The sequence below is a fragment of the Bufo bufo genome, chromosome 1, assembly GCF_905171765.1.
Source record: "Bufo bufo chromosome 1, aBufBuf1.1, whole genome shotgun sequence".
In the NCBI taxonomy this organism is placed as follows: Eukaryota; Metazoa; Chordata; class Amphibia; order Anura; family Bufonidae; genus Bufo; species Bufo bufo.
The window spans coordinates 553,072,303-553,098,200 of NC_053389.1; the positions used below are offsets into that span (position 1 = coordinate 553,072,303).

Below are 25,898 nucleotides of genomic sequence, written 5' to 3' on the forward strand. Positions count from 1 at the left end.
GAGGGCCAGGCATGGAGTCAGGCAAGCTCAATGGCAGGTGGATGCAGGATTGCGTACTATGCCCCATGGATACGGCGTCCCGGAACTGGAATTGCGCATGTCCATGACGTCACTGGAGGAGCGGTCACGTGTTCACGTGTAATGCATCACATGACCCTCGCGTCATAGACAGCATAGAAAGAACGCTTAAGTACAAGTGCAAGGTAATATGTAAAGGCCAAATATAAATCAGGATGATCTACCCAGGGTGCATTGCCGGGTGATGTGCCATCTTTCGATGCACCATCGTCCGGAATATGCAAATGGGGGAGGAGGGGACCAGCGGCAGCTGTTGCCCTAACTCCCCCTACATTAACCCTTGACGGGCAGAAAACTTCCACAATTAGCCGTATTGAATGAAAAAAACGTATTCAAAGGTGCATCAGTGTGAATCCAGATGTAGATACAGTATATAGAATATTGGAAGACTGGCACTCTCAACACATGGAGTCGTAAGGTTGCAGATCACAAAATTTATTATGGGTACATAAAAGGTTAAAATAATAAAATGTGCAATTCAATACACTGTAAGTAAATGAACACAATCTGGTATCAGTGGTAACAAATGAATCAAGGTGATAAGTTCATTTTATCAATGTTGCAGGTCCTTAAGAAATTGGCAACAAAAAAAGAACCTCCCTTTTTTTTCCTGATAAAGAAAGATCCAATATTGAAATACTTCAGTTATTTTAAACTTTGAGTATGATGTTCCTTTTCAAGCAGGCTGTATATTTTGGCAGTTCAGAATGTATCTGATAGCACCCACTCTATAGGTATACTTCGATGATAATCAATCCCTCCGGTATTTCAGGGTATATATAATGCCAGCCCGCTATACGGGCATGTCTCTATATCAGTCCGGCACTCTGAGACAGTGTATAGATGACAACCCACTATGTGGGCTTACCTTCTCCTTTATGTCGGACAGTCGCCCAAGTGTTCTGGGAGCTGCTGGAGGCCGGCGTCCCGGCTGTTCCTTAGTCAGCGTTCCACGTGGAGTCGGAGACAGAATCGTCGCTCCGGAAGTGACGTGGCGGCACTCGGGATTTTGTTCTTTAGTGTTTTCTTCGGCCAGTTGTATAAGGCACAAGCTCCGTTCCGTCCGATCAGGGATACAGTGCACTGTTATCCCGCAGAGTATAAGGAATATCTTCTTATAGCTGGGTCATGTGTAGATCTTTGTCCAGATCACTAGAAACCAAACGCGTTTCGAGGACACCTCTCCTCTTCTTCAGTGGTAATGACCCTACTCCATATTAGGTTGGTTTTTATACTCCTGGTTGGGAATTCCAAAAGTCAGACATGGAGTATTTATCAACATCATTTTTTCTCTTTTTAGATGCATTGGATATAATTTTTTCTTTTTTCATGAATATCCTCACCATTTTTTCTCATCCAGTATTTCATAAATTGCATTATTTTTCAATTTTTCTATTTGCGTTTTTATTGCGTTTTGAGTGCGTTTTTATTTGGCACATGCGTTTTTTTGGGAAAAGCTGCAGATCTTCTCAGGATATAAAGTCCTTCAAGGATTTTGTTGCAGCAGCTTTACTTAAGCTTTTATAGTGATTTTTATCAACCATTTTTGTAGATCATGTTTCAATTATATCTAATTAATTCATTTGTCATCTTTCATCATATGTTATATACTAATCAACATCATAAATACATATAATTAAAAATTGTAAAACAATCTCATTGTAAAAAATATATAAAATGTAAGCTGCATAATTATAATTCCCATTGAATGTGACATCCTGTTCGGATTGTTCAGAATATAATGGATATTATCAAAATATTCATCCAATATCAACAAGGTATAGGGGTTGAGTCGATTTTATACTTTAAAGGTATGGCAATAGTTCTTTTTGGGATTATAGATCGTTTTCTAGGTATACAATATTAGGTAGGGAGAAAACCAACCTAATATGAAGTAGGGTCATTACCACTGAAGAAGAGGAGAGGTGTCCTCGAAACGCGTTTGGTTTCTAGTGATCTGGACAAAGATCTACACATGACCCAGCTATAAGAAGATATTCCTTATACTCTGCGGGATAACAGTGCACTGTATCCCTGATCGGACGGAACGGAGCTTGTGCCTTATACAACTGGCCGAAGAAAACACTAAAGAACAAAATCCCGAGTGCCGCCACGTCACTTCCGGAGCGACGATTCTGTCTCCGACTCCACGTGGAACGCTGACTAAGGAACAGCCGGGACGCCGGCCTCCAGCAGCTCCCAGAACACTTGGGCGACTGTCCGACATAAAGGAGAAGGTAAGCCCACATAGTGCGTTGTCATCTATACACTGTCTCAGAGTGCCGGACTGATATAGAGACATGCCCGTATAGCGGGCTGGCATTATATATACCCTGAAATACCGGAGGGATTGATTATCATCGAAGTATACCTATAGAGTGGGTGCTATCAGATACATTCTGAACTGCCAAAATATACAGCCTGCTTGAAAAGGAACATCATACTCAAAGTTTAAAATAACTGAAGTATTTCAATATTGGATCTTTCTTTATCAGGAACAAAAAGGGAGGTTCTTTTTTTGTTGCCAATTTCTTAAGGACCTGCAACATTGATAAAATGAACTTATCACCTTGATTCATTTGTTACCACTGATACCAGATTGTGTTCATTTACTTAGTGTATTGAATTGCACATTTTATTATTTTAACCTTTTATGTACCCATAATAAATTTTGTGATCTGCAACCTTACGACTCCATGTGTTGAGAGTGCCAGTCTTCCAATATTCTATGTATTTTTAGCCGTGAAGGGTGTTTCACATTTAGACTAGAGCACCTCATAGTGGATGCGAGTGGGTGAGCTATTTCCTATATTCCTTTTATCGTAGATACAGTATAGTCAGGGATAAACCGCACATGTCCAGAGCATCCAATCCTCCTTCTGAGCTAAGCCCTTCCATCCACAGGTCCTATATGTGGGATAAAATGTGAAATAGAAAATATATTATCCAAATATATTTAAAATAAAAATAACAAATTTTTCGACACTGATATCGGCAAGGTCATAGAATCGGAAATATATACACTGCTCAAAAAAATAAAGGGAACACTTAAACAACACAATGTAACTCCAAGTCAATCACACTTCTGTGAAATCAAACTGTCCACTTAGGAAGCAACACTGAGTGACAATCAATTTCACATGCTGTTGTGCAAATGGGATAGACAACAGGGGGAAATTATAGGCAATTAGCAAGACAAAGGAGTGGTTCTACAGGTAGTGACCACAGATCACTTCTCAGTTCCTATGCTTCCTGGCTGATGTTTTGGTCACTTTTGAATGCTGGCGGTGCTTTCACTCTAGTGGTAGCATGAGACGGAGTCTACAACCCACACAAGTGGCTCAGGTAGTGCAGCTTATCCAGGATGGCACATCAATGCGATTTGTGGCAAGAAGGTTTGCTGTGTCTGTCAGCGTAGTGTCCAGAGCATGGAGGCGCTACCAGGAGACAGGCCAGTACATCAGGAGACGTGGAGGAGGCCGTAGGAGGGCAACAACCCAGCAGCAGGACCGCTGCCTCTGCCTTTGTGCAAGGAGGAACAGGAGGAGCACTGCCAGAGCCCTGCAAAATGACCTCCAGCAGGCCACAAATGTTCATATGTCTGCTCAAACGGTGAGAAACAGACTCCATGAGGGCCCGACGTCCACAGGTGGGGGTTGTGCTTACAGCCCAACTGTCACGGAACCATGAACCAGACGTACAACAAGAGATAAGTGAAAATAAGAAGGCTTTATTGAAAATAAAGCTGTAAAGCAAAAGTCCAAACGGATGGTGAAACCGAGCAGAGTCTTTGCGAAGCCAGAGGTCAGGAACCAGAAGGGTAGTCAGACGAAGCCAGGATCAGGAACCAGCAGGGTAGTCAGACGAAGCCAGGATCAGGAACCAGCAGGGTAGTCAGACGAAGCCAGGATCAGGAACCAGCAGGGTAGTCAGACGAAGCCAGGATCAGGAACCAGCAGGGTAGTCAGACGAAGCCAGGATCAGGAACCAGAAGCAGCAGCAGTCTTAGAAGCATGTGAACACAAGAGGACCAAGCAAGGAACTGAAGCCACAGACCTCCTATATATATGAGCTAGGCATCCAGCTCCTCCCAGGGGAAAGAGGAGCCGCAGGGTGGAAGGCTACAAGAAACCCAGAAACCAAGATGGCCGCCAGCACATGTCAAACGAAGGAGAGCAGCAAGCAGGTAAGACCATGACACCAACACCGTGCAGGACGTTTGGCATTTGCCAGAGAACACCAAGATTGGCAAATTCGCCACTGGCGCCCTGTGCTCTTCACAGATGAAAGCAGGTTCACACTGAGCACATGTGACAGACGTGACAGAGTCTGGAGACGCCGTGGAGAACGTTCTGCTGCCTGCAACATCCTCCAGCATGACCGGTTTGGCATTGGGTCAGTAATGGTGTGGGGTGGCATTTCTTTGGAGGGCCGCACAACCCTCCATGTGCTCGCCAGAGGTAGCCTGACTGCCATTAGGTACCGAGATGAGATCCTCAGACCCCTTGTGAGACCATATGCTGGTGCGGTTGGCCCTGGGTTCCTCCTAATGCAAGACAATGCTAGACCTCATGTGGCTGGAGTTTGCCAGCAGTTCCTGCAAGACGAAGGCATTGATGCTATGGACTGGCCCGCCCGTTCCCCAGACCTGAATCCAATTGAGCACATCTGGGACATCATGTCTTGCTCTATCCACCAAGGTCACGTTGCACCACAGACTGTCCAGGAGTTGGCAGATGCTTTAGTCCAGGTCTGGGAGGAGATCCCTCAGGAGACCTTCCGCCACCTCATCAGGAGCATGCACAGGCGTTGTAGGGAGGTCATACAGGCACGTGGAGGCCACACACACTACTGAGCCTCATTTTGACTTGTTTTAAGGACATTACATCAAAGTTGGATCAGCCTGTAGTGTGTTTTTCCACTTTCATTTTGCGTGTGACTCCAAATCCAGACCTCCATGGGTTGAAAAATTTGATTTCCATTTTTAATTTTTGTGTGATTTTGTTGTCAGCACATTAAACTATGTAAAGAACAAAGTATTTCAGAAGAATATTTAATTAATTCAGATCTAGGATGTGTTCTTTTTGTGTTCCCTTTATTTTTTTGAGCAGTGTATATATGTGTATATATATATATATACACACACACACACACACACACACACACACACACACACACACACACACACACACACACACACTTACTTCTTGACAGCCCCGGTCCGGGCTTGGTCCACCTCCCCTGGATGCTGGCGATTCCAGCACTGGTGAGCGAGCCCCGGCAGGTGACCTGGCCATAGCTGGAGAGCCCTCCGCTGATGATGATGATGATGATGAAATCTATAATAAGAGCACATACTGATTAATGCAACGAATCAAACAGTACAAACTCCAAGTCTTTATTTTATACTTACCGGCCACTGAATACGTCGGCGCCTTCTGGGTGGGTTTTTCCAATCGATGGATGTCTTCTTTGATGACATCTGTACGCAACAGAATACCAGACAAAATGCAGATAACGTTAAAGGAACATGTTTAGAGCACTATTTCCTCATATATCAACAAAAAATCTTTTATTTTTAATACTTACTTTTTAAAATATAGATTGGTGCTTGCCCACCTCAGAACTTTCTCAAATATTTTTTTTTTTGGACGACCCTAATAATAAAATGATTAGAAAAATTAATCCAACAGAAGCCATAATCCCCCCAAGTGCCATAATCACCCCCAGAGACAGAAGCCTCCCACAGTGACATCAGCCCCCCAGTTCCAAACAACCTTCCCACAGTGCCCTCAGCCCCCCCCAATGCCAGCAGCCCCCACAGTTCCAGCTACACACACCCCCGCAGTGCCAGCAGACCCCACAGTTCCAGCCACAAAAACCCCTGCAGTGCCAGAAGCACCGCACAGTTCCAGCCACAAAAAACCCTGCAGTGCCAGCAGACCCCCCAATTCCAGCCACACACATCCCCGCAGTGCCAGCAGCACCCACAGTTTCAGCCACAAACATCCTTGCAGTGCCAGCAGACCCCCCAGTTCCAGCCACACCCCCCCCCTGCAGTGCCAGCAGCCCTCCCAGTGCCAGAAGCCCCCCATAAAGGCAGCCCCCACCACCAGTGCCAGCAGCCCCCACTGTTCCAGACACACACACACCCCTTCCCAAGTGCCAGCAGCCCCCCTAGAAATAGAGAGATAGATAGATAGATAGAAAAAAATGAAAGATAGACAAACAGACAAAACTTCATATACTTACCAGTCTTCATCAAGTCGATAATCCAAAATGGCCGACGATGAGGGGAGGGACAGGAAGTTACTGGGCATGCACAGAGACGTGAACGGTTTCTAACGGATCCGTGTCAAAGCGGAGCCAGGACAAACGGATCCGTCCCCATTGACTTCAATTGTGAGTCCGGACGGATCCGTTTGGCTCTGCATTGTCAGGTGGACATCAAAACGCTGCAAGCAGCGTTTTGGTGTCCGCCTCAAAAGCGGAACGGAGACCAAGTGCAGCCAAACTGATGCATTCTGAACGGATCCTTATCCATTCAGAATCCATTGGGGCTGAACTGATCCGTTTGGAACCGTTTGTGAGATCCCTGAAATGGATCTCACAAACGGAATTCCAAACGCAGGTGTGAAAGTGGCCTAACATAGGTACATGAAATAATAAACAAAAATGTGCAATTGTTAAAAATCTAAATGTGAAACACAGTTAATAAATACAAAAAAATTCCAAAATATACCGCAACTCAAGCTTCAATAGTACAACTACACAATCTAAGTTGTCCATTCATCCATGGTTGTTGGTAAGATAGTATATATACGTATGGTTAATTCAGATACCTAATCTCTTAATATATGGTCCCAAGTTCCAACGCGTTTCACCCTGTTCAATCTAGTGCTCCTCAGGGGACAAAAAAAGCAGTGCACCGCAATCAGTGTCACCAACACCGATTCAACACAGGCCTAGTGCATGGTTAATTATGGCCAGGATGTCAAAACACTGACAATATCAGCTAGGTACATAGTGAATACATGTCTAGGTTCAAATAGGTGCTGAATACATTTCTAGATCATATTGTTTGTGTAAGCTAGTTAATTGCTGATTACATATTCTATAGGCTGATTACAAGCTGATTACATATCAAGGTCAAGCTGAGGCAAGTTAAATCCAAAACCTACACCAAATGTCTTTACAATAACCTGATTACATACTAATAATCAATATAAGTCACAAAGGTAAAGCTGACTACAATTCTGTTCCCTACGATACTAAAAATATGATTACCCCACCAAGATGATCAAAAATGTGACTGTATGAGACCCAATGAGCTCTCTACGCTGATTTTATGCTGATTATAAATATAAAAAATATATAAAGCTTGTCACATATGTTTCTTTCTCCCTCCAATAAAGGAATCAAAGCCAGGTCCAGTAATCATTCGATAGTCAATACCAAATATCGAAGGATGATATACCGAACATAAGTGTCATGGGGTGTTCCCCCCACAATCCACAGCATCCCACAGCTACAACACAATATTGGCACCTAAGTCATAAAAGAGTAGATTAATGTTATAATACCAGGCAGTTATTGGTGCAGATATATTACTGCACACCACTGAGCGGTCAAAGATGTACATATGCAGTATGATAATTACATACGCCCGCACTGCAACCAATCTACAGGAGAGACCGCTATTAAACAGCTAGATGATACTAGTCTCGGCCAACATGGCTGGTTACTTGCGTGCCGCCAGGGATAAATACATGTTGTCACAGCAGGAGACCTTCAGGCGGATGTCCAACATGATGTAGCGGGGACGCCAGAGTAGCGGTAAGACCAGCGTGTAGGATAGAGTGGAGGGTGGGTCTAATTCTCGCTGAGCTATTTAAATATTGTGCCAGTGTGCAAACCAAGGTCATATGACCCGCTCTTGATTGTGCCAAGTAGCGCAAAACTTTCTGATCTGGTGACCACCGGTCACAAGACCAAATTTCAGATCACATGACCGGAGAGTTGGCGTCAAAGTAACTATGACGCCAAAAGGATATAAAATACCCAGTTAGAATCGTATTGTTGGAGAGCGAATCGGAGGAGAGTTGTATCAGCCTGCACATCTATATATATTAGCAATACAGTGGTCAGATTAATATTTTAAAATCCATAGTGGGATGTGAAAAAAATAAAAATCTAAATATTAGGTTGTGAAGAAAGTTTCTAAGATATAAAATGAAGTTTTTATTGCATACATTAGCAATACATTGATATTAGTTTCAATAAAGAAAGAAAATAGGCTGGTTCCTCACAGGAAGCATGAAAAGTCAATATTCTCGTTGAGACCTGAAGGGGTGACCATATTAAGGGTATACAGTCAGGTCCATAGATATTGGAACATCGACAAAAATCTAACATTTTTGGCTCTATACACCACCACAATGGATTTGAAATGAAACAAACAAACAAGATGTGCTTTAACTGCAGACTGTCAGCTTTATTTTGAGGGTATTTACATCCAAATCAAGTGAACGGTGTAGGAATTACAACAGTTTGCATATGTGCCTCCCACTTGTTGAGGGACCAAAAGTAATGGGACAATTGGCTTCTCAGCTGTTCCGTGGCCAGGTGTGTGTTATTCTCTCATTATCCCAATTGCAATGAGCAGATAAAAGGTCCAGAGTTCATTTCAAGTGTGCTATTTGTATTTGGAATCTGTTGCTGTCAACTCTCAAGATGAGATCCAAAGAGCTGTCACTATCAGTGAAGCAAGCCATTAGGCTGAAAAAACAAAACAAACCCATCAGAGAGATAGAAAAAACATTAGGCGTGGCCAAAACAACTGTTTGGAACATTTTTAAAAAGAAGGAACGCACCAGTGAGCTCAGCAACACCAAAAGACCCGGAAGACCACGGAAAACAACTGTTGTGGATGACTGAAGAATTGTTTCCTGGTGAAGAAAACACCCTTCACAACAGTTGGCCAGATCAAGAACACTCTCCGGGAGGTAGGTGTATGTGTGTCAAAATCAACAATCAAGAGAAGACTTCACCAGAGGGAATACAGAGAGTTCACCACAAGATGTAAACCATTGGTGAGCCTCAAAAACAGGAAGGCCGGATTCGAGTTTGCCAAACGACATCTAAAAAAGCCTTCACAGTTCTGGAACAACATCCTATGGACAGATGAGACCAAAATCAACTTGTACCAGAGTGATGGGAAGAGAAGAATATGAAGAAGGAAAGGAACTGCTCATGACCCTAAGCATGCCACCTCATCAGTGAAGCATGGTGGTGGTAGTGTCATGGTGTGGGCATGTATGGCTGCCAATGGAACTGGTTCTCTTGTATTTATTGATGATGTGACTGCTGACAAAAGCAGCAGGATGAATTCTGAAGTGTTTCGGGCAATATTATCTGCTCATATTCAGCCAAATGCTTCAGAACTCATTGGACGGCGCTTCACAGTGCAGATGGACAATGACCCAAAGCATACTGCAAAAGCAACCAAAGAGTTTTTTAAGGGAAAGAAGTGGAATGTTATGCAATGGCCAAGTCAATCACCTGACCTGAATCCGATTGAGCATGCATTTCACTTGCTGAAGACAAAACTCAAGGGAAAATGCCCCAAGAACTAGCAGGAACTGAAGACAGTTGCAGTAGAGGCCTGGCAGAGCATCAACAGGGATGAAACACAGCGTCTGGTGATGTCTATGCGTTCCAGACTTCAGCCTGTAATTTACTGCAAAGGATTTGCAACCAAGTATTAAAAAGTGAAAATCTGATTTATGATGATTATTCTGTCCCATTACTTTTGGACCCTTAATAAATGGGAGGCACATATGCAAACTGTTGTAATTCCTACACCGTTCACCTGATTTGGCTGTAAATACCCTCAAATTAAAGCTGACAGTCTGCAGTTAAAGCACAACTTGTTCGTTTCATTTTTAGATCCATTGTGGTGGTGTATAGAGCCAAAAATGTTAGAATTGTGTCGATGTCCCAATATTTATGGACCTGACTGTAGGTCCATTTTGACTCTTTTTGTTTTAGCAACCTATCAACGTCGCCCCCTCTAATAGATTGCCTAATTGGTCTCAATCATTGAAAAATGTTACGTTTTGGGATCACCCAAATGGTAAAGTACCACATGTCTGGATAACAGCTTATCGCGTTTATTGAGAATATCTCCTATATTTTCCAAAATCCTTTTCTTGAATATTCTGCAGGTTTTGCCTATATATTTAAGTCCACAGTCACATTGGGCCAAATAAACAACACCAGTCGTATTAGTTGGCGAAAGAACGGGCCCTAAAGATCTTTGTTTGCTTGCTATCCATAAAGGTATCGCCTGTATGAATGTATTGACAGGCTTTACATTTACCGCACCTGAATGTGCCAAGTTTTCTATTGGTCAACCGTGTACTTTTTGTGGGCGTTTCAAAGAGGCTCCGTACTATTGAATCCCCTATACTCCGTCCACGTCTAAAAGTAATTGCCGGGAGCTTAGGAGGGAGGACTTCCTCCAAATCTGGACCAATACCGCCCGAGAATTTCCCGGATTTGATGGGATGCCGTATCAAAAGTCCCCATTATTCGGATCACCTCAGTTTGTTTATTCTTTTCTTTGGATTGAAGTAGTCTACCTCTATCCATGATGTTGCCGTTTCCCCACGCCTCATAAAGACTGGAGTCCGGATACCCTCATTGTTTGAAGCAATTAAATAATCTAGACACTTCACTAGTAAAATCATTATGATCAGAGCAGATTCTCTGAATTCTGAGAAACTGCCCTTTTGGGATCCCTCTTTTTAATGCCTTTGCGTGAAAACTGTCTCATCTTAGTAAGCTGTTAGTCAGCGTTATTTTACGGTATAGGGTTGTTTTAATACAGTTGTCCTCACCCCCTTTGAATCCGCGTATCAAGAAAATGAATAGAATCATGGTGCATTTCAAAAGTGAAAAATAATCCTATATGGCTCACATTTAGCTCCTCCATAAATAATGTAAATTCTTCCTTGGTTCCGGACCACAACAACAGAATATTGTCTATAAACCTCAACCATAACTGGATGTATTTGGTCCAGTTGGTCATAGACTCGGAGAATACGACAGTGTCTTCCCACCAGCCCAGGAGAAGATTTGCATAAGTGGGCGCACATGGGCTACCCATCGCGGTGCCCCTGAGCTGGTGGTAAAAATGACCGTCGAACACAAAGTAATTATGGGTGAGTATAAAATTTAAAAGTTGGATAACAAAGTGATTTGTGTTTAAACAATTCAATAGATCTAGTGTCCAAAAAATACTCCACCTCTGCCATACCTTTGCCATGAGGAATTGAAGTGTAGAGTGCCTCTACATCAATTGAGGCTAGCCATGTATTGGGTTCAATGGTTATGCCCTCCAACCGCTTCAGTAAGTCAGTGGCATCTCTCAGGTAAGATGGTAGGGCAACAACAAAGGGACGAAGGACTCGATCAATATAGGAGCCAGCACACTGAGTTAAGCTCCCTATATCCGATACTATAGGTCGGCCCTTGAGGGGGTTAGTCCCTTTATGAATCTTAGGGAGACCGTAAAAGGTAGCTACCCTAGGAGTTGCAGGTAGCAAAAAATCATGTTCCTTCCGGTCAATGAGTCTCCCCTCAAGGGCCTCCCGCAGTATCTGGGTAAGTTCTTGTAAAAATATGTCAGTAGGATCAGATTTAAGTAATCCATAACTTTTTGAATCCAAAATTAGTGACAAGCACATATTTTTTTATATTGTTGAAGATTTAATACTACAATATTACCGCCCTTATCTGAAGGCTTTATTATCAGATTTTTGTTTTTACTTAGTTGTTGAAGGGCCTCCATCTCAGTGGATGTATAGTTCATATAATACTGGGGAGGTTCTATTAGTTCTAAATCTCGAGTTACCGATTTCAGGAACAAATCAATAATGGCCTCTCCCAATGTTTTGGGGGGCATTTTATTACTTTTGTTCCTGAGGTTAGTGAAAGGGCACTGTCCCCTTGGACGTTCATTCTCATCTAATAATTGTACCAGATCTTCAAAGCCTGCAAGATCACTGGGTTCAAGTCCTAGTTCCTCACATCTCTTTTTAGCCGAGGACCTGAGGGTTTTTTGCCATCTCAATTTCCTAGTGAATAGGTGAAGGTCTTTCACCCAATCAAAGATGTTAAAGCGGGTAGTGGTAACATAGGATAGACCCTTTGTCAGGATACCCAGTTCATTTTTAGACAGGGTGATCCCAGAGAGATTCAAGACCACTGATTCATCTAGGCTGGTTGCTAGTGTTTACTGCCTTGTTGAGGGAATGCCTCTACGCGATCCCTTAATGTATAAGTGTTCGTCGGGGGCTGGCCTAAAAAAACTGACGTGTTGACATCGTGGGAGGAGGAAGAGGAGGATAAAGATGAAGACACCTTTTCCAGAGGAAGTTGTTGTGTTAGGCTACTTTCACACCTGCGTTTAGGTGCGGATCCGTCTGGTATCTGCACAGACGGATCCGCACCTATAATGCAAACGCTTGTATCCGTTCAGAACAGATCCGTTTGCATTACCATGAACAATGCAAACGGATCCGTTTTGACTTACATTTGAAGTCAATAGGAGGCGGATCCGTTTTCAATTGCACCATATTGTGTCAGTAAAAACGGATCCGTCCCCATTGACTTACATTGTAAGTCAGGACGGATCCGTTTGGCTCTGTTTCGTCAGACGGACATCAAAACGGTCCGCCTCCAGAGCGGAATGGAGGCTGAACGGAGGCAAACTGATGCATTTTGAACGGATCCTTATCCATTCAGAATGCATTGGGGCTGAGCTGATCTGTTTTGGGCCGCTTGTGAGAGCCTTGAAACGGATCTCACAGGCGGACCCAGAAACGCCAGTGTGAAAGTAGCCTTAGCTGTTCCCTCTCTATTTCTGTCTGTTCCCCCCCGACTAGGGGTCTTGAGATCCCCATTGTCTTGGAGGATATCTAGACTGATATTGATTCTGTTGTAATCTAGATGTATAATTTCTAGATCTCCCCCTGGAGCGACCCCTCCCCCTCCAATTGGTTCGTCGATTAGTGTATTGTTGAACTTGGCCCCCTTCTATATCCGAGCTATCTGCCTCGGAGAGAGAGGTTTCTGTCGCTGACCCTTTGTTGTTAGTCTGTATCACTTCATAAGCCGTTCTGTTTTTAAACTCAGTTAGGTCCTTGATAAATTGCCGATGTTTACGTTCTACCAAGGCTGATTTTATATCTATCAATATTTAGTTGTAGTTCGAGTTCCCTCTTAGAGAAGTCGGTGTGATCCCTAAATCTTAATGCTACTTCAGTTTGGTTCTTTAATTGTTTTTCTATAGATTCGATGTTTATTTTTTCTTGGTCCACCAATAATCTCATCAATCGTAGTGAACTCTCTGTAACCTCTGATTCCCACTTTAGTAACAATTCAGGGATACAAATAAGTTTTGCCGGTTTTTAAATATCCATAAACCCTTAGGAACAATACAGTTCTTAATATAGTTGTCCAGGGATTGAATCTCCCACCAGGACCTAAAGAATTCTTTATGAATGTTATAAAGGTCCCTGAATGTTGTTTTTATTAAGGGAGTTGTAGTGTTAGTGAATGTTAGTTCTTTGTCCGAAAAAATCTCATTTGCTTCCAAGAGAAACAAGCAAACAAAGATCTTTAGGACCCGTTCTTTCGCCAACTGTAATACGACTGGTGTTTATTTGGCCCAATGTGACTGTGGACTTAAATATGTAGGCAAAACTTGCAGAATATTCAAGAAAAGGATTTTGGAACATATAGGAGATATTCGTAATAAACGCGATAAGCCGTTATCCAGACATGTGGTGCTTCACCATTTGGGTAATCCCAAAATGTTAAATTTTTCAATGATTGAGACCATTAGACAATCTATTAGAGGGGGCGACGTTGATAGGTTGCTAAAACAAAGAGTCAAAATGGACCTATACCCTTAATATGGTCACCCCTTCAGGTCTCAAAGAGAATATTGACTTTTCATGCTTCCTGTGAGGAACCAGCCAATTTTCTTTCTTTATTGAAACTAATATCAATGTATTGCTAATATATGCAATAAAAACTTCATTATATATCTTAGAAACTTTCTTCACAACCTAATATTTAGATTTTATTTTTTTCACATCCCACTATGGATTTGAAAATATTAATCTGACCACTGTATTGCTAATATATACACTGCTCAAAAAAATAAAGGGAACACTTAAACAACACAATGTAACTCAAAGTCAATCACACTTCTGTGAAATCAAACTGTCCACTTAGGAAGCAACACTGAGTGACAATCAATTTCACATGCTGTTGTGAAAATGGGATAGACAACAGGTGGAAATTATAGGCAATTAGCAAGACACCCCCAATAAAGGAGTAGTTCTGCAGGTGGTGAACACAGACCACTTCTCAGTTCCTATGCTTCCTGGCTGATGTTTTGGTCACTTTTGAATGCTGGCGGTGCTTTCACTCTAGTGGTAGCATGAGACAGAGTCTACAACCCACACAAGTGGCTCAGGTAGTGCAGCTTATCCAGGATGGCACATCAATGCGAGCTGTGGCAAGAAGGTTTGCTGTGTCTGTCAGCGTAGTGTCCAGAGCATGGAGGCGCTACCAGGAGACAGGCCAGTACATCAGGAGACGTGGAGGAGGCCGGAGGAGGGCAACAACCCAGCAGCAGGACCGCTACCTCCGCCTTTGTGCAAGGAGGAACAGGAGAAGCACTGCCAGAGACCTGCAAAATGACCTCCAGCAGGCGACAAATGTGCATGTGTCTGTTCAAACAGTCAGAAACAGACTCCATGAGGGTGATATGAGGGCCCGACGTCCACAGGTGGGGGTTGGGCTTACAGCCCAACACCGTGCAGGACGTTTGGCATTCGCCAGAGAACACCAAGATTGGCAAATTCGCCACTGGTGCCCTGTGCTCTTCACAGATGAAAGCATGTTCACACTGAGCACATGTGACAGACGTGACAGAGTCTGGAGACGCCGTGGAGAACGTTCTGCTGCCTGCAACATCCTCCAGCATGACCGGTTTGGCATTGGGTCAGTAATGGTGTGGGGTGGCATTTCTTTGGAGGGCCGCACAGCCCTCCATGTGCTCGCCAGAGGTAGCCTGACTGCCATTAGGTACCGAGATGAGATCCTCAGACCCCTTGTGAGACCATATGCTGGTGCGGTTGGCCCTGGGTTCCTCCTAATGCAAGACAATGCTAGACCTCATGTGGCTGGAGTGTGTCAGCAGTTCCTGCAAGACGAAGGCATTGATGCTATGGACTGGCCCGCCCGTTCCCCAGACCTGAATCCAATTGAGCACATCTGGGACATCATGTCTCACTCTATCCACCAACGTCACGTTGCACCACAGACTGTACAGGAGTTGGCAGATGCTTTAGTCCAGGTCTGGGAGGAGATCCCTCAGGAGACCGTCCGCCACCTCATCAGGACCATGCACAGGCGTTGTAGGGAGGTCATACAGGCACGTGGAGGCCACACACACTACTGAGCCTCATTTTGACTTGTTTTAAGGACATTACATCAAAGTTGGATCAGCCTGTAGTGTGTTTTTCCACTTTAATTTTGTGTGTGACTCCAAATCCAGACCTCCATGGGTTGAAAAATTTGATTTCCATTTTGAAATTTTTGTGTGATTTTGTTGTCAGCACATTCAACTATGTAAAGAACAAAGTATTTCAGAAGAATATTTAATTAATTCAGATCTAGGATGTGTTATTTTTGTGTTCCCTTTATTTTTTTGAGCAGTGTATATAGATGTGCAGGCTGATACAACTCTCCTCTGATTTGCTCTCCAACAATACGATTCTAACTGGGTATTTTATATCCTCTTGGAGTCATAGTTACTTTGACGCCAACTCTCCGGTCATGTGATCTGAAATTTGGTCTTGTGACCGGTGGTCACCAGATCAGAAAGTTTCACGCTACTTGGCCCGATCAAGAGCGGGTCATATGACCTTGGTTTGCGCACTGGCACAATATTTAAATAGCTCACCGAGAATTAGACCCTCCCTCCACCCTATCCTACACGCTGGTCTTACCGCTACTCTGGCGTCCCTGCTACATAATGTTGGGCATCCGCCTGAAGGTCTCCCGCTGTGACAACATGTATTCACCCCTGGCGGCACCCAAGTAACCGTCCGTGTTGGCCGAGACTAGTATCATCTAGCTGTTTCTTAGCGGTCTCTCCTGTAGATTGGTTGCAGTGTGGGCGTATGTAATTATCATACTGCATATGTACATCTTTGACCGCTCAGTGGTGTGCAGTAATATATCTGCACCAATAACTGCCTGGTATTATAACATTCATTTACTCTTTTATGACTTAGGTGCCAATATTTTGTTGTAGCTGTGGGATGCTGTGGATTGTGGGGGAACACCCCATGACACTTATGTTCGGTATATCATCCTTCGATATTTTGTATTGACTATCGAATGATTATTGGACCTGGCTTTGATTCCTTTATTGGAGGGAGAAAGAAACATATGTGAAAAGCTTTATATATTTTTTTATATTTATAATCAGCATAAAATCAGCGTAGAGAGCTCATTGGATCTCATGCAGTCATATTTTTGATCATCTTGGTGGGGTAATCATATTTTTAGTATCGTAGGGAACAGAGTTGTAGTCAGCTTTGTGACTTATATTGATTATTTTTATGTAATCAGGTTATTGTGAAGACATTTGGTGTAGGTTTTTGCTTTAACTTGCATGAGCTTGACCTTGATATGTAATCAGCTTGTAATCAGCCTATAGAATATGTAATCAGCAATTAACTAGCTTACACAAACAATATGAACTAGAAATGTATTCAGCACCTATTTGTCACGGCGGACGTGCACAGTTAACAGATAACACACCAACCAGGCTCTGGACGAGAGACAGGGAAAGGGTCACCTCCTAATTTATCCCTGACCTCTTTCCCTACAATGCTCAGCCCACAGACAAATCTTGATGGTAGATTTGCTGTGTCCACCAGCCTATACTAACAGAACCCTGAACTCCCTGAGATGGTGAAGTGGGGAGAAAGGAGCTGCCAGCTCGCACAGAACCTGGACGGGTAAGATGACATAAACAACCAAACCAGAAAAGACACTTATCTGCTGAGAGCAGGAACAAACATCCAACCTTCCTTCCTAGCTTCCAAGACCACAATGATGAGTATAATCCGCTCAGAGCACTTTAGCTGGAGACTATTTAAACTAATGACTCCACCCAGTGCACCTGATGCGAGGCGGATCCAGCACAGCATCAAAACAAATACTAGACTCGTGCTGCAATCCTGGCTGACCTCCGCACATCGTCAGAGTGGGGCATGACACTATTTGAACCTAGACATATATTCACTATGTACCGAGCCACGCACCATATTTTGTAATTTTTTTGTATTTGTTAAATGTGTTTCACATTTAGATTTTTCACAATTGCACATTTTTGTTTATTATTTTATGTACCTATGTTAGTCTGGTTAACTATTTAGTGATAGCTCATCTCTATAGGTCTATCCCAAATTAGGGCTGTCCTAGGGCATTTAAGAGGTTCCTGATACGGGATTGCCTCTATCGGGGCGGCTATTCCGTCATTATAGGCAAGGTGCACAGTCTTAGGGTCAGATATAGGGACAGTACCCGAGATTTTCATCTTTACCCTACCTACAAGATGGTGAACCAAACTATATTTGACCGTGATGACATTGCCTAATTGTCAATTTTTTATTTTTTTTGGGGTGTTTTATTAATATAGATCCTAATAAAAGTTATCTTTTATGAGGGTTAATCTGTGAATTCTGATAACTATATTACCTCAACGATTACACCCTTTGACGGGTAATTGTCCTAGCTGTGAATTCTGTCTCAATTATTGTGTAAGTCACAGTAAAAATATTTTGCATATTCAAAGTGGTAAGGATGTTGAGTAAATCAAATGGCACACTCCCACAAACATCCATTTAAATTCCAGATAGTAATGCGTTACATAAACATTAATGCATACATAACATTACAGTGCATACATACATAAACATTAAGGAGGGTGAATACTTTTGTAAGTCACTGTAAGAAATAGATATAAATATTAATAATCCACCCTCTTACTGGGTTTTATTTGAAGGCTAGGATCAATAAATACAAGAGTGAATGTATAAAAGAAGTATATTGTATTCTATGGAAAATTGCTGTCAAGTTATTATTGACAATTATATGGAGATATAATTATGGAATCAGTAAGAAATAAAAGACAAGTTTGTACTTATAAATAGCAACAATTACAATATGTTATCTTAGCAACAAAGATTACAGTCTAAACTTACACAGTTCATTAAACTTAACATATTTTTTATTTTAGGCAATCTATTCCATATTGATTTTGGACACATCCTTGGTAACTATAAAAGCTTTCTGGGCATTAACAAGGAAAGAGTACCGTTCGTTTTAACACCAGATTTCTTACATGTGATGGGAACCTCAGGAAAGAAAACAAGTGAATACTTTCTTAAATTCCAGGTATTACTACATTTTATGTAATATTTACAATTAATCTCATTGATATGTAAGCACAAGTAAAAGAATAATGTACAAATGGTCTATGAACATCTAGCATCTGTCTAATCTATCTATTATATAAAGCTGACTGTATGTGTGTATGTATGTTCGCTAAAGGAATCCGCACCATCACATTTATAATCACGAAATTTGGCACACAGGTACATCAGTGTCCGCGAAGGTTTTAGACCGGGTGTCAGCGCTCTAGGACGTACCGTTCCTGAGATTTTCCCCAAAAATGCAAATATGGCACATCACATGGCCTACATTAGCCAATAGAAGCCTGCAGGTCTTTCTCCTAAAATCCCAACTGCCATACACACGGTCACATGACCCTTATCAGCCAATAGAAGCTCACAGGTCCTTAGCCTCCACATACGCACAGTTTTACACCAGGTTTCCATAACAACCCAGCCATTATTCTTCACTGCTGTAGGTCAGCTTTAAAGGGGCATGGCGCTGTGGATGACACTGTTAAGGGAGCGGAGTGCTGTGGAGGTAACCGTTAAGTGGGCAGAAAAACCCCCCCCAAAAAAGGGGGTCAGTCAGCACATACCAAACCGCAGAAGCACATTGCTAAGGCAGGGAACAACATTGAAAGACAGAAACATGCAATGCGACAATTAACTGCAATATAGAGTACAAAATTGCATAATAATAACAAGTGCTACACTATAAGTGCGAGATACTTGGCAAATCGTTTTGTACAAAATTATTTGAGCCCGTCTGCCGAGCATCAAGGCGATCTCTGTTAGACGGGTTCCTACGCTAAATTCTACCTGTTAGGTGCCATGACGGCTACCATACACTTCAGGGAGTGTAGCACTTGTTATTATTATGCAATTTTGTACTCTATATTGCAGTTAATTGTCGCATTGCATGTTTCTGTCTTTCAATGTTGTTCCCTGCCTTAGCAATGTGCTTCTGCGGTTTGGTATGTGCTGACTGACCCCCTTTTTTGTTTTTTCTTTGCAGTTTGTACTGGAGGTGTGGCTGCCTCCTCAGTCAAGCACTCCTAACCACCCTGTCTGCCCTATAGGCTGATTTTAATTAGTGTTAGTACATAGTCAGGCCTGCTCCCCTTCACTCACTGAAGCCATGGCACCAGGAGTGGGATAGTTTGTGGACTCTCACTGCAGTCCTTGGTAGCCATTTGGCGCCGGTGATGTCGTGGAGTGGGCCTGCTGTGTAACCTACACTCCCTGAAGTGTATGGTAGCCGTCATGGCACCTAACAGGTAAAATTATCGTAGGTATGTGGAACCTCACTCACTGAAGTGTATGGTAGCCGTCATGGCACCTAACAGGTAGAATTTAGCGTAGGAACCCGTCTAACAGAGATCGCCTTGACGCTCGGCAGACGGGCTCAAATAATTTTGTACAAAACGATTTGCCAAGTATCTCGCACTTATAGTGTAGCACTTGTTATTATTATGCAATTTTGTACTCTATATTGCAGTTAATTGTCGCATTGCAAGTTAAGTGGGCAGGTAGGGTGGCCATTCAGGCCACCCTCAAACGATGGACTTAAAAATCCCGCCCCCAGGTCCCACTAAGCCACGCCCTTGACTCGGTTAGGCCACGCTCCCTCCAACTCCGCAGCTGACGGGGATTGAAAAAACTTCTGTCACTGTTAAGGGGGCAGGATGCGGTGGAGGTCACAGTTAAGGGGACGGTCTGCTATGGAGGTCAGTTAAGGGGCAGGGTGCTGTAGAGGTCACTGTTAAGAGGGCGGGTGTTGTGGAGGTCACATTTTAAGGGAACGGAGCTCTGTGGAGGTCACTGTTAAGGGGGCGGGTTATTGTGGAAATCACTGTTGACGAGATGAGACTGTGAAGGTCACTAATAAAGGGACGGCCGCTGTGGAGGTCACTGTTAAAGGGGAAGGCGCTGTGGATGTTACTATTAAGGGGGCAGGCCATTGTGGAGGTCACTGTTAAGGGAGGAGGGGACTGTGGAGGCCTCTATTAAAGGGGCAGCAGGGTACTGTGAGGTCCCTTCAAGGTCACTGTTAAGGGAGCGGGATACAGTGGAGGTCACTGTTAAGAGGGCAGTGTACTGTGGCAGTCACTGTTAAAGAGGCAGTCGCTGTGGAGGTCTCTGTTAAGGGGGCTGGGAATGGTGGAGGTCAGTTAAGGGGACTGTAACCTATGGTCATAGAAACATAGAATGTGTCGGCAGATAAGAACCATTTGGCCCATCTAGTCTGCCCAATATACTGAATACTATGGATAGCCCCCGGCCCTATCTTATATGAAGGATGGCCTTATGCCTATCCCATGCATGCTTAAACCCCTTCACTGTATTTGCAGCTACCACTTCTGCAGGAAGGCTATTCCATGCATCCACTACTCTCTCAGTAAAGTAATACTTCCTTATATTACTTTTAAACCTTTGCCCCTCTAATTTAAAACTGTGTCCTCTTGTGGTAGTTTTTCTTCTTTTAAATATGCTCTCTTCCTTTACCGAGTTGATTCCCTTTATGTATTTAAAAGTTTCTATCATATCCCCTCTGTCTCTTCTTTCTTCCAAGCTATACATATTAAGGTACTTTAACCTTTCCTGGTAAGTTTTATCCTGCAATCCATGTACTAGTTTAGTAGCTCTTCTCTGAACTCTCTCTAGAGTATCTATATCCTTCTGGAGATATGGCCTCCAGTACTGCGCACAATACTCCAAGTGAGGTCTCACCAGTGTTCTGTACAGCGGCATAAGCACTTCACTCTTTCTACTGCTTATACCTCTCCCTATACATCCAAGCATTCTGCTGGCATTTCGTGCTGCTCTATTACATTGTCCTCCCACCTTTAAGTCTTCTGAAATAATTACTCCTAAATCCCTTTCCTCAGATACTGAGGTCAGGACTGTGTCAAATATTCTATATTCTGCCCTTGGGTTTTTACGCCCCAGGTGCATTATCTTGCACTTATCCACATTAAATTTCAGTTTCCAGAGTTCTGACCATTCTTCTAGTTTTCCTAAATCCTTTTCCATTTGGCGTTTCCCTCCAGGAACATCAACCCTGTTACATATCTTTGTGTCATCAGCAAAAAGACAAACCTTACCAGCGAGGCCTTTTGCAATATCACTTATGAAGATATTAAACAAAATCGGTCCCAGTACAGATCCCTGTGGAACCCCACTGGTAACATTACCTTGTTTTGAATGTTCTCCATTGACTACAACCCTCTGTTGTCTGTCACTCAGCCACTGCCTAATCCACTCAACAATATGGGAGTCCATGCTCAATGACTGCAGTTTATTGATAAGTCTTCTATGTGGGACAGTGTCAAAAGCCTTACTAAAATCTAGATATGCGATGTCTACTGCACCTCCACCGTCTATTATTTTATTCACCCAGTCAAAAAAATCTATAAGATTTGTTTGACATGATCTCCCTGAAGTAAACCCATGTTGTTTTTCATCTTGCAATCCATGGGATTTTAGATGTTCCACAATCCTATCCTTTAATAGGGTTTCCATTAATTTGCCTACTATTGATGTCAGACTCACTGGTCTATAGTTGCTCGATTCCTCCCTACTACCTTTCTTGTGAATGGGCACGACATTTGCCAATTTCCAATCTTCCGGGACGACTCCTGTTACTAATGATTGGTTAAATAAATCTGTTAACGGTTTTGCCAGCTCACCACTAAGCTCTTTTAATAATTTTGGGTGTATCTCATCAGGCCCCTGTGACTTATCTGTCTTCACCTTAGACAGCAAACTTAGAACATCTTCCTCTGTAAAGATACATGCATCAAACGATTTAATAGTCATTCTTTCTAGTGGAGGTCCTTCTCCTTTTTCTTTTGTAAAAACTGAACAGAAGTATTCATTAAGGCAGTCGGCTAGCCCTTTATTCTCTTCTACATACCTTCCGTCCTTTGTTTTTAATTTAGTTATTCCTTGTTTTAATTTCCTTTTTTCATTTATATATCTGAAGAATGTCTTATCCCCTTTTTTCATAGACTGAGCTAGTTTTTCTTCTGCCTGCGCTTTAGAAGTTCTTATAACTTGCTTGGCCTCTCTCTGCCTAATCTTGTAGATTTCCTTATCTTCATTGCTCTGGGTTTTTTTATAATTACAAAATGCTAGCTTTTTATTTTTAATGATTTGGGCCACTTCTGCTGAGTACCACATTGGTCTCCTCCTTTTTTTGCTTTTACTGACGAGTCTAATGCAATTTTCTGTTGCCTTCAATAATGCACCTTTTAAGTAGTCCCATTTCTCCTGGACTCCATGTAATCCGTTCCAGTCTGATAAGGACTCATTTATGACTAATTTCATTTTTGAAAAGTCTGTTTTTCTAAAATCTAAAACTTTTGTTTTTGTGTGGTGGGACTCTTTCACAGTTCTTATATTAAACCACACTGACTGGTGATCACTAGATCCCAAGGTTTCGCCTACAATGACATCATATACCGAATCCCCGTTTGTGAATACCAAATCCAAAATGGCCTCCCTCCGGGTTGGCTCCTCAACCACTTGTTGTAGAGATAACCCCAGTAGGGAATTTAGAATATCTGTACTCCTGGTAGAACTTGCTATTTTGGTTTTCCAGTTTATATCTGGAAGATTGAAATCTCCCATAATGATAACTTCTCCTTTCATTGTCATTTTAGCTATTTCTTCAACTAGTAGATCATCTAGTTCTTTAACTTGACCAGGTGGTCTATATATCACACCTACACGAGTTACTGCATGGTTAGCAAACTGCAACGTAACCCAAACTGACTCTATGTTGGCCTCACCAACTTGTATTAGGTTAGATTTAATGCTATCTTTCACATACAGGGCCACTCCTCCTCCTTTCTTGCCTTCTCTGTCTCTTCTGTATAAAGAGTACCCTGGTATGGTTATGTCCCAGTCATTTCTTTCATTAAACCATGTCTCCGTAACAGCCACTAAATCTACATTCTCAGATGCCATTATTGACCCAAGTTCATTGATTTTTTTACCTAAACTGCGAGCATTTGTAGACAGGACTCTGAGCTTATCATTTCTTAACCTCAGTGCTTCTGGCCTGTTCTGGCATTGTTTTGGGGGGCAATTGGACTCTTTTATTTTCACTCTTTTGCCCCCCCTTCCTAGTTTAAATACTCTTTCGCAAATTCTTGGAGTTGTTCACTAAGTACATTTGTTCCTTTGAGAGAAAGATGCAAACCATCTTTTTTGTACAGTTCCTTTCTATTCCAAGTAGAGCTATCATGAGAAACAAAGCCAAATCCTTGCTCTTGACACCATTTACCAAGCCATATGTTGAACTCCTTTATGCGCCTCTGCCTATCATTCTGAACATTATGCACAGGCAGAACTTCAGAAAATGAAATGGTGGATGCAAAATCCTGTACGTCATTACCAAGTGTGATAAAAGATTTTTTCACCTCTGACACTTCATTGCAAGCCAGGTCATTTGTCCCTAGATGGACAAGAACATCCACGTCCCCTTCCGGCTTTGCTTGCTTAACAATATTAATAATACGTCTTCTATCTCTTCTAGCAGTAGCCCCAGGGAGACATCTCACAAAACCATTTTCTTTAAGCTCCACACTTCTTATGATTGAATCACCCAGCAACAGCTGCATCCTTTGAGACTTCACTTTATCTTTTTTGTTGCATACATTAGACATAGGAGTCGATGGTTTCTCACCCTCTGTGCTTGAGTCCATATCCATGTTGTCCTTACATTCTGAGAGTGCTGCAAATGAATTATGGAGAACCACCGACTGTGGGACATGTCTTCTATCCACCACTCTAAGACTTCCAGAACCTACATTAACCCATCTGCCATTTCTGGGGGTCCTCTGTGGCAGTGGCATTGCAGCAGTCCTAGCTGGAGTTTGTTTAACAGATAATTTAAATATTTCAGCTTTCAAAAATGCAATTTCCTGCTGCAGTAAGGAGAACTGTCTACAGATCTGACAGCATCCGAATCTCCAAAGAGTGGAACATGAAATAAATGCACAACAATTCCTGCACTGAACCAAGTCTGCCATTTTAAAGAGGAGAAAAAAATAAAAAAATAAATTTGTAACTTTAAATCAAACAAATCTTACCTTTTTTTTTTTTGTATTGTTTCCACCTTCCAGCCTACCTCCTGACTATCTCCTGCAATATCTCTTTACTAGTACTTAATGTAGTACTTTCAGCTAATGAATTAGGCCAGCTAATGAGTCTGTCTCTATATATACACACACTCCTTCCCCAACTCCTCCCCCAGCAACAAATGTAACACCTTAGTGAGCTAGGCTCATTAGCAAACGCACAATAGCAAACAGCTGACCGAATTCCTTACCTCTTCTCAATCAATGATCAGCAAAAACAACACAGATGAGCCAGTTGGAGACTCTAAGCCAATCTCTTGCAGTATCTCTTGAATCTCTTCAGTCTGCTGCAATATCTCTTTACTAGTACTTAATGTAGTACTTGAAGCTAGTACTTTCAGCTAATGAATCAGTGTTAAGGAGCGGATGCTGATCCGGTGGCATACCAAGTCTCTGCTTGGCAGAGGCTTCCGCCTAGCATTTTTCCCAGTGATATCACAGGCACTAATGCCCGGGCTTTAGCGCTGCCCTAGCCTGTAGTCCGTAGGGTCCGCATCCATTCTGCAAATTCATTCTCTATGGGGCAGGAATGGATGCGGACAGCACACAGTCTGCTGTCTGTATCCGCATCCCAGAGCGCGCCCCCGATCTTCCGATCCGCGTCTCCGGAAAAAAATAGAACATGTCCTATTCTTGTCCGCAATTGCGGACAAGAATAGGCAGTTCTATGGGGGTGCCGACCAGGTGTATTGCGGATCTGCGATACACTACGGACGTGTGAATGGACCCAAAAATGTAAACAAAAAAGCCCTTGCATGAAATGGTCCGATGCTCATCTCAGAGGGGCTGCCTGGGTGAAAAAGGGGATATATGCTGGCATCAGTGAATACACTGATGCCAGCGCTTTAACCCTTTGTATGCTGCGGTCAGCACTGACTGCAGCATATACGGACTGTGTGGAGGGAGGGGGCTTCCTCCCTGTCCCCATCAGATTTCCGGTGATGGTGACCCGATGGCTGGGAAGGAAACCCAATGCCTTCCACAGGCATCGGGGCTTGCCTTCTACGGAAGCCCCCTGGCTGGGTCTCATAGGAAGGCTGTCAGTGTATTACACTAGTAATAAACTGACAGTCAATGCGTTACAATACAATTGTATTGTAATGCATTCTAGAGAGTATCAGAC

The 25,898-nt window shown here is 42.8% G+C and overlaps 1 protein-coding gene across 5 annotated transcripts in view; it reads left to right on the plus strand.

Annotated features, from left to right (window-relative positions):
- Positions 1 to 25,898, plus strand: part of PIK3CG (phosphatidylinositol-4,5-bisphosphate 3-kinase catalytic subunit gamma) — a 113,518-nt gene that overhangs the window by 86,075 nt on the left and 1,545 nt on the right. For all 5 annotated transcript variants that reach the window (XM_040412764.1, XM_040412781.1, XM_040412774.1 and 2 more), the window contains one exon: positions 18,473 to 18,630. In XM_040412764.1, coding sequence (XP_040268698.1) covers positions 18,473 to 18,630 — 158 coding nt within the window. The remainder of the gene's footprint in view (positions 1 to 18,472; positions 18,631 to 25,898) is intronic.